The sequence below is a fragment of the Oncorhynchus kisutch genome, linkage group LG29 (assembly GCF_002021735.2).
Source record: "Oncorhynchus kisutch isolate 150728-3 linkage group LG29, Okis_V2, whole genome shotgun sequence".
Classification (NCBI taxonomy): Eukaryota; Metazoa; Chordata; class Actinopteri; order Salmoniformes; family Salmonidae; genus Oncorhynchus; species Oncorhynchus kisutch.
In genome coordinates, this window is record NC_034202.2 from 8800000 (window position 1) to 8809663 (window position 9664).

Below are 9664 nucleotides of genomic sequence, written 5' to 3' on the forward strand. Positions count from 1 at the left end.
TTCATCAAGACCTTTACAGACGTCCCTCCCCCTCCTTCTCTAGACCCAGTAGACAGGACCAGACGCTGACCGGTATTCCCCATGTTCACCATGACACACACCACAGTTCAGTGGACAGTAGATCTGATCTGGTTCTACACATGAATCCAACTTGATGAGTTTCTCCTGACCCAGCCCAACATAACTCACTAAGTAGAGGTCCCTACATGCTCTTTCTTCTCTTCAGTGGAGGTTTGGGGTCACTTCTCCCACTGCAGCATACCACAGGACACTGGTCAACATATTGACTCATCAGAGACCCATTTAAGACGGTTGTTAAATAATGTTAACATTATCTAAGAAATTTTCCTCAACAGAGAATAAACATTATCTTTCAGATTATGTGCATTTGATTTAATATTTTTGATAAATGTAGTTGTCAATGTGCTGGAAGTTGAAAAACAATTGCAATAAATATGCCCTTGTCGGGATACATAAGGTGAACATATCTAGCCTTGCAACAAGGGAAATAGCTTGTGTGGATAACGACCATTAGATACAGTCAAAATGCGCTAGCAAGCTAAACATCCATGCCATCTCTATGGGAATGCTAACTGCAATAACGTTGGCATCGTCGTGCTTGCACTAGCTACAGGAAAACAAACATTTAAAATAATGCAATATTTGTCCTCAACATAAACATATAGTAGTTACAGTATATTAAGCCCAACACCTAGTGACCTCGTTAAGAGATTTGGACCTCTTGGCATAACGGGTAAGGTGTTGGCTTCACAGTCACTAGATCTGGGCTTGAGTCCCGGTCGGGGCTACCTCCCGAATTCACTATAAGTTTCAAGTTCTGTGCACTTTAGTACATAGTTTTGACAAATGTAATTCACATTTACTGATGGTTTTGCTTGTCTGTCAATGGGTCGGCAGTTGAAAGACAAACACACGATAATGCAACCTACTCCGAGAGCGTTTGGGGAGCGTATTGTTAAATGTATGCAAGCGGATATACTTTGAGCCTTGAAGACACACTGCTGTTCACAACGCCTCTACTTCTTTATAGTATGAGTGTAATTGGTACAAAACAGACATAAGTATTTCCCCACCCAATATCCCTTCTGATCATCAATTATCTACGACGGAGAGTCATGAATAATGATCATTATCATTTAAAACAAAATAGTTGAGTTATCACTCACTACCTTCAAATCACTATCTGGCACGTCATCCAATTAAATGCCAGTGAGATGTAATATGCATCAGAGGGGCATGAGCGTTCATCACATGTATTACTAATGAGAATCAAATGCTTCGGGACATCAAGCCAAGAGTGATTGTAATATGCATTAGAACTAGTTCATATTCAGAATTAATATTGTCTATTAATCCTAACTACTGTGCATGATAAGGTAGAAGTGTGCTGTACAAGGAAAAAGACGTTATCGTTTAGATGTTCATAAGCATGTACTGTAGTGTACCGCACTTACAAAGCACTTATCTCTGACCGATAAACCCACTGCAGCCTCCTGTTCTCCATGGATGACCTCCATGGATGACCTTTTAGTAAGTGAGAAAAGATCCAGAGAGCACTTTGTTTAATAGGACACTTATAAGTGTGGTATGACTTTGTAAAGCATTTGTGTAGAGCTTACGAATGAATGCCTTATAAAGACTTTTTATGTCTGTTTGTTTCATAAAATGTGCCCCAAGTTACAAGTGTAACTGAACTGGGTCACAATGTCGAAAAGACTTCATAGCAGCCTGTTGGTTATGGTTCTAATTAATTCTATATAAAACACAGACACCTCCAACAGCAGTCATTAACTTATTTATTATACTGAATTTACAAAATGAAAAGTAAAAGACTTGAATAAACAGTATTGTACATTTTTATTCCTGTATTTAATGATCTTCTTTAGTCGTTGCCTTTTTTGAAAAGTGTTCCACTGTACACAAGGCTGATGAAGTTTAGAACCTTTTTAAAAACACCTAGAAGATAAAGTGGACTTTCCCGGTGTCGGGGCACGGAAGGAAGGCGGACACAGGTTCGGACACAACCTCTTTACTGCCAATGAGATGCAGGGAACCCAGCTTAGCCATAATAACACTCAGACTTCTACTGGTACATGAGGGGGAATAGATGGTAAAAACCAACTGATAATACTCTGCCATCTTGTGCTTCTACATGCTTATTATGAGAATGGTCTTACTACAGTCTATAACATCACTCAGTGTTTCTATCCCATACATACACTTAAAATAACAGTTGCATATTTAACAGTTAATCCCCACCATGGTTTAAATGGAGCCTTTGGAGATGAAAAACTACAACGTTTTGTCGGAGGAGGATCTCAGTGGCCTTCCCTTGACCGCTAACACTGAGATTAGAGTTCAACCCAGGTTTAGGATCAGATAAACAATCTGAAGGTTAACCAGTTGGATGATGAATAAATCTGACCCTGCTTCAGTGGTTAGGGGAGAATTAAGACCTCAAAATGTAACCTGTCCAGGTACACAGCTCTCAGACCAGTCTCTCTGTCCAACACAGAGCACTAATAACTGGAACACATCTGATGTTGGCCTAAATGCAAACCTTTTCAGACAGCACTTTGTCAGACACATTTTTTATAAGGCATTCAAGTTTAGCTTTCATATCTTTAAACGGTCAATTAGAAATAGTAATGGTCACAATGTCTAAATCCCCATATTGGGTTTTGTACTGAGTGAGGAGGGTACATCTCATCACTCCTCTGTTGTCAAACCATTTCACAAACACAGCTAACTGAATGGAGATACTTTATATTTTGCCACATCAATATAAGGAAGCGTTAAACATCGCTGACGTCTAAACATGTCCAGTAGTCATTGTTGTTAAACACCTGTAGGAGGGATGGCGGAGAGAGAAGTTCCTTCAATGTTTTATGAGCCAATGTCAAACACAGTGGTATTCTTTACCCCAGACCACAGAGCAGCATGACCTATTCCAATACGAACTAATTCAACAAATGGAAACTAAAACAACGGTGACTTCAACATGGTGATTTGTAACCGTGATGACCGAAATATTAAAAAATAATTGTAAAAAGCAAAAGTCAATCTCTTCGGTTTGGAATGATATTCTTACAGTATCGAGAAGAAAAAAAAAATTCGCCTTCATTGTCACTGAATGATATGATGCTAGGTATCGTACAGGGCAGGGTAGATAGGAAAGTAATATAAACACTTCAGGGTTGGGTAGAGTATAGCATTGCCCCCTTAAGAACAGAAAAACAGATACTCCACAGTATTGACAGATGCCCACACAGCCCTGGGTGTGTGTGTGTGTGAGGGTTATCTTTAGGGTTCGCGGGGTGTGTGTGTGTGTGGAGGGAGGAGGTGATGGAGTCACAGGTTTACCTGAAGGGGCACCCTGCTCTCTCCCTACACCTATGGGTGCGATGGGTGGCAACAAAAGGCATGCTGAACTGAGGGAGGGTGTATATAGAAACTCCCCTGGCCAGAGAATGGGGGAAGCAAAGGGGCGGGGAGCCAGCAGGAGGTGGGGCAGACACTGGGCTGTATGGCGTGGTAATGGAGGGCAATATGGGGGAAGTTGGAATTATCTGGGGCAAATTGGTAATGTGGGGCAACTGAGGGCTGATACAGGAGCATTGGATGGTAGTGTGAGGGAAGGTTGGGGACAGATAGCTAAGGAGAGCAGTTTAAGGGCCGCGGTGTTAGAAGGTCTTCCTGTGGATGGCCCGTGCTCTGTCCTCCTCATACTCCTTCTTACTGACCCACATCTTCTTAAAGGTGTCCAACGACGCCAGGATGGAGCCACTACACAGAACACAAGCGGGATGAGAGGTGAGTGCCATCAGGTCGTAAATCACAGCTGGCCTGGGTCATTGCTTGCTGCCTCCAGCCATTAGGGATTCAGTTTCAATGACTCAATATTTTGGACAAAAACGGACAAAACGTCAACACATTTAAACTAGCAATGATCACAAATGAGTCATAACGTAACTAATAGGCTAGGTTATCTATTTGTGTGGCCATTTATTTAGCGAGCTACAAACACTGAGACTTTTTCACCCCCATGTCGTTTTTCTGCGGCTACAGCTAGAGATGCAGGTGTCATATGGCTAGCTAGCAAGACATATGAAGCACTTTGCTAGCTAGCTATGCTGAACTCGAACGACTGTTATCCGCAGTTAGCATGTCTTAGTTGTCCATCCAATGTATTTGGCATCGGTCAAAATGAGTTATTCAAATGTGGGTTGGGACCAGCATGCATTGGGTGACAAGCATGCGTTGCCAAGCATTCTATGAAAGTATGAACACTTAAGATATGGTAATTTTCAAGTTGTCGCTTGTCAGAAAATGTAAAAATATGAACAGATTTTAATATGATTTCATGTTTCTAAAACCCTTTGAAAACAGCCCGCGTCATGGTTCATTAAATTATATAAAACGCGCAGGAATTCGTGGTAGAAAGGTAGCTCCAGTAAATGGAGCATAACTTTTGAATGGTTTAGGCTAGAGACATACGGTTTTCAGCGATGTCAAAAGCGCAAGCATGACCGCCACTGTGCTCTGTTTTTCCCTCTATGGTTCTCAGAGGCTGCGTGACAGCGGAGCCTAGTCAGACTGGTCTGTGCTAAAGAGGCAAAATGAAAAGACACTATGTATCCACTTTGCTCAAGCTGCTCCAATAATTACACACATGTAACAGAAGACTTGTCAGTTTCTGCACACCCCAGCTCGCCGTCGCGGCTAAATTAGATTTAAAGATGCACAGAAAGAGTGGACGGAGAGACGCAGGTGAGTAATGGTTGGTAGAGGATGCAGTTGGCTGATCACAGCGGACACACGTGATTTTGAATGGAGCACTGATTCTGATCTGACGTCATGCTATTCCCTTATTAGAATGCGTAGGGATGCATTCTGTGCTCAGTCAATGATTTCCATACCCCCCCCCCGGATCTACATGGACAGCCTATTCTGAGATCAAAAACGGCAAACACCGCCAATAAGTGACGAGCTTGCATCCCTGGTGTGTGTGTGTGTGTGTGGTGATCTCTTACCCAATCCACGTGGAGTACAACCTCTCCTGAGGGGCGGAGATCTAGACATGAAACAGAGCAAGGGAGACAGGAAGTCAGCAGGGGTTTGCTGATGTGACAACATCCTGCCAACATATGCTAAAAAACATCAGGCGTTTAAACTAACATGCTGAGCTCTGGCCAAGAAGAGGCCCCTGGGCATGAACTTGTTAGCTACTATACCTTGATTTTCACGTCTTTGGGAGCGAGCTTCTTCACTTCGCTTAGTAGCCTGTCACCGAAGCCTACAGCAGAAAAGACTATGTTAGCTAACAGGGGGTGTGCGTGTTTCTGTGCTATGCTGAGCTAAGGAGCCTTAAACCACATGAGAAAACAACCACTTCCCATTCACAACATACTGGTATTAGTTGATGTTGAGCAGTCAGTTTGTGTGTGTGTGTGTGTGTGTGTAACCTTTGAGCAGTGTGGATCCTCCAGACAGTACGATGTTGGAGAAGAGTGTGCGTCGGAGGTCCATGTCAGACTTCTGGATAGCGAAAGCCAGCACCTCGTGGATCCCCTCGCTCTCGTCTCCGATCAAGTCTGGCCTGAACAGCAGCTCTGGTGCTCGGAACCGGGCTGGACCAATCTGGACAGGGGGGCAGAGGTCAAAAGTCAAAGTTAGGGTCAACAGGGTGTCAGAGATTAGGCTCAGGGTCATCATGGTGATTATGATGTTGTTGATGTTTGTAATCCTTCAAAAGAAAACAAAACAGGTGTGTGTTAAACACTAACATCCAGTGTGCTGCCGTCAGGGAGGGTGTACTGGGCCTTATCTGTCTCCAGAGTCTCATCCTTCTGCGGGTTCAGGGACAGGTAGCAGGCTCTCTGAGGACAGAAACACACACCTTATCGACACATTCCTATAGACAGCTATAAAGCCCCGTTTCTTTTTGTTTTGTGACACGTGTGTGTGTGTGTGTGTGTGTGTGTGTGTGTGTGTGTGTGTGTGTGTGTGAGTCACACACGCACACAGTCCGTCCCGTACCTCTTTGATGGTGCGAACCACCTCAAACTCGGCGGAGGTGTGAAAGTCGTAGCCCTCCTTGCGTAGCAGCAGTCGGAGGTAGCGGGACACGTCCCTGCCAGCGATGTCCACCCTCATGATGGAGTGGGGGATGGCAAAGCCCTCGTAGATGGGCACCGCGTGGGTCACCCCGTCGCCCGCATCTAACACCACTCCCGTGGTGCGCCCTGTCGCATAGCTGAGCAAGAGAGGTATGAGAGTATAACATACACACAAAAGCGTGAGTGAGACACTACCACACACAAACACACAGTGAAACACACTCACAGACTGAGGACTGCCTGCATGGAGATAAAGAGGGCAGGGACATTGAAGGTCTCGAAGAAAACCTCAGCCGCCTTCTCCCTGTTCTTACTGGGGTTCAGGGGAGCTTCAGTCAACAGGACAGGGTGCTGGAGGGAAGGAGAGAGAAGGACAGTTTTATCGTCTGTGACTAAAGCCAGTTACCGTGGCTACTGAAGGAAGCGTGTGGTCGACTGTTCGGCAATGACCACCAAAACAAGGAATGAGGTTGTGAAGAGAGGAGAGCTCACCTCCTCTGAGAAGGTCTGCAGCTGTTCCTTGGAGTAGACGTACTGCCAGATCCTCTCCATGTCGTTCCAGTCCTTCACTATGCCGTGCTCCATGGGATACCTCACTGACAGCAACCCTCTGTGCTCCTGAGAGGGGAGGGGGTAAGAGAAGGGTTAGATTGGGCCCGTCTCATAGTGTGTGTGTGTGTGTGTGTGTGTGTGTGTGTGTGTGTGTGTGTGTGTGTGTGTGTGTGTGTGTGTAAGCCTATGGTGTGAAGCCTACCTCTGCTTTGGGTCCGATGAAGAGGTCCCCCTCCAGGGCTCCTGCCATTACACGCACATGCTTGGGACGGCCCACACTGGATCACGCACACAGTGGAACACAACAGAGTCATAAACACAACACAAATCCCTTGGATGCTATCTGACTGAATATCAGCGGTGTGTTGTTGGTGTAGGATAAGTAAAAATGGAGATCTTACTAGTTGGGGAAGCAGTATTTGGGGATCTGGTCTCCAGCAAAGCCAGCTTTGACAACGCCTGAACCCTGGGGAGAGAAAGAACGATATAGGTAAATAGGAGTAGAAATTAAAACAGAGAGGAGAGAAATGGGTCCATATTGAGCCAAAAACGGCTTGTGTTGTCTGTCCCCACCCAATGCAATTAGCACTCCTCATGTGTGTGTGTGTGTGTGTCTCACAAGACACCGCCTGAAGCTGAAGAAGGCATCATCCCTCTCTGGATGAGATATTACACTTTGCAGCCTTTGTCTGCTGGGTCATGGCAGCATCACAGTCCCTTCTTTATAATTCAACTTTTCATAAGGGTTTGAGTACCATTCTAGTAAAACAGTATGCTACTTGTATAGCTTTAAAAACAGAGCCCATGACAGGCTTCGGAGCTAATCAGGGCAACAGATGACACAGGTAGTACTACGGTGACAACAACCTGCAAGGTCGAATACACTCATTCAGGATAAATATTCTAGCAAATAAAATTGAAAATGCACTTTCAAGTAGGTCTTTTTTGGATTGAAGTTGTTCATTTTTAGACTGGTATGCCCTAAGGCGCATGATCAGAGACTGATGGCGATAGTTAGCGCTTGCTAATGCTGCTAGCTAGCAAATTTCTCTGGCAATGCAGGGCTAGCATCAGGGTCGTTCCACTTCAAAAAACATAAGAAAATGGATTGACACCCACCATCTCAGATTGCTCTTAAAATGCTGATGTAGCAACTAACAGATACAATTAGCATTCCCTAAAAATCCCCCCAAAATTGTCAAAATCAATCCACATACTCCCCACGCCAATCCCACTCCAACAACCGGTAAACAGTGTAAGTTATGTATGTTAGACAAGTAGTATGAAGCTGTGACGAGTATTGCTTCTCCATACTATGTAATGTATTCCCTGTAAATCTGGTGATGTTTTTCCTCCTGTTTGGAGAATGTGTAATTGAAGTCGCTTGCAATATTTACCATTATACCAAGTTGACCACTAGAGGTCAATGTTTCTGCTATACCACCACACTATCCATTTGGCTGGACTCTTGTGTGTATTAAATATATCACAACATTTCCTTTGCAACTTTAGATGGTAAACCAATCGATTTAGCTCAATTCAAGCCAGTCCGCCATGAAAGCAATTCAGTTTGCCCATCTCTTAGCAACCTAATACTTCAACCCAACTCTCCTTGAATAGTCCAACAAGTGGCAGCTCTCTTAGAGGGCTATCCCTATTCAATTCCCATATGAATACTTTTTCCAACAAGCCCAAAATGTTGATGGATAAATGGGCTAAAATAAAACACAAATGGTGCAAAATTTTTGTGACAACCCTAATAAAATAATGAATTGCATGGCAGTCTTATGTTTCCCAATTGTTTTTATTTATCAGGAAACAGTTCTAGATGTATGTGATTAGTGAAATTTACCAACAACAACAAAAAACATCAATTGCAAAAACACTATACAGTGTGTGTTTGGGACTTTCACCATTAAAGACCATCAGAGACCAAACCATTAGAACTCCTCTAGTCGAATAGTTTGCTTGTTCACCAGGAATGGTCTAACAAAAAATGTCCAATTTGGGTGCAATCAAATAGCTTAATTTCTCCAGGACAAAATTACATTTTATGAAAATAATGTTTCAGGAATGTCAATCCTATAGGTTTCTAACTACTGCAAAGAAATATCAGAACAATCGGAGATGTGGGTGTCATGGCTTGCTGAAATGACATGGAACGACTCAGCATAGATGGCTAGCCGTTAGCAAGCCAAGGTGGGGTTCGTCTCCCGGCGAAATAATGTGTCTAGCCGGTGTTGCAGCTAGTTACCTAGTAGCTGATGCGACTATAATTTTATCATATGCATCTTGTTATTCTTCCAGCACAGAAAATATGATGGAGATGTAGTTAGCGTTATACAGCATTTAAATTAAAAATCACGTAACGTAAGCTGGATAGCTAGCACTCGCAAACTGGTTCTACAGCACACAAGTTAGCTAGCAAGCTATGCAATGCAACAAAACTAAATCGACAAAGAGACATTCTACACGCCATGCACACGGGAAGAGCTAACTAGCTAGGTGCAACTGGAATATATTGATGAATAGCAAGCTAGTACACAGTATTCAATACTGTCAGCTAACAAAGCTTCCGACACAATAAGCTAGCTAACCTTCCTGGCTAGTCATTTAGCGGGCAAGTCAGGGTGTGGGTGAGTGACATCATACTTACATTATCGATCACAACCGGCTGGTTAGCTATAATGTCATAGGACTCCATGACGAACTGATTGTTTAAGATATGTTTCAATAATTCCTTCAATAAAATGTGGCCTATTGGATATTTTAATCATGTAAATAACGCCCTGTCACTCTGGGCTCATGCGACTCGCTGCCGATGCTTGCTTTGATCACAACCCAACATGGTGTCTGGTTGTCTAGACGGACACTGGCAACAGCCAATCGCAATGCTGCCAGCTGGAGTTTACGTGCTCACTGTTAAACCCTCTATTCAGGCTTGTCAGCGTGTGCACCGTCTTTGGCTGGCT

The 9664-nt window shown here is 43.8% G+C and overlaps 1 protein-coding gene across 1 annotated transcript; it reads right to left on the bottom strand.

Moving 5' to 3' along the window:
* Positions 1–1799: 1799 nt before the first annotated feature.
* Positions 1800–9664, bottom strand: actr1b (actin related protein 1B). The gene is made up of 11 exons (XM_020465208.2): positions 9349–9664; positions 7094–7158; positions 6895–6970; positions 6633–6758; positions 6367–6491; positions 6061–6277; positions 5808–5900; positions 5487–5661; positions 5256–5317; positions 5055–5095; positions 1800–3807 (listed from the first exon to the last, which is right to left on the bottom strand). The coding sequence occupies exons 1-11, from the start codon at positions 9394–9396 to the stop codon at positions 3705–3707; spliced, it is 1131 nt and encodes a 376-aa protein (XP_020320797.1). The 5' UTR covers positions 9397–9664; the 3' UTR covers positions 1800–3704.

What these genes read in the sequence shown, in the direction of transcription:
- actr1b (XM_020465208.2), bottom strand. Translation starts at nt 9,396, where the DNA reads ATGGAGTCCTATGACATTATAGCTAACCAGCCGGTTGTGATCGATAAT. An exon ending in TGCAGACCTTCTCAGAGGAG is followed by an intron (nt 6,492 to 6,632) that starts GTGAGCTCTCCT and finishes CCTTCCCTCCAG; the next exon opens with CACCCTGTCCTGTTGACTGA. An exon ending in TTGTACTCCACGTGGATTGG is followed by an intron (nt 3,808 to 5,054) that starts GTAAGAGATCAC and finishes TGTTCTGTGTAG; the next exon opens with TGGCTCCATCCTGGCGTCGT.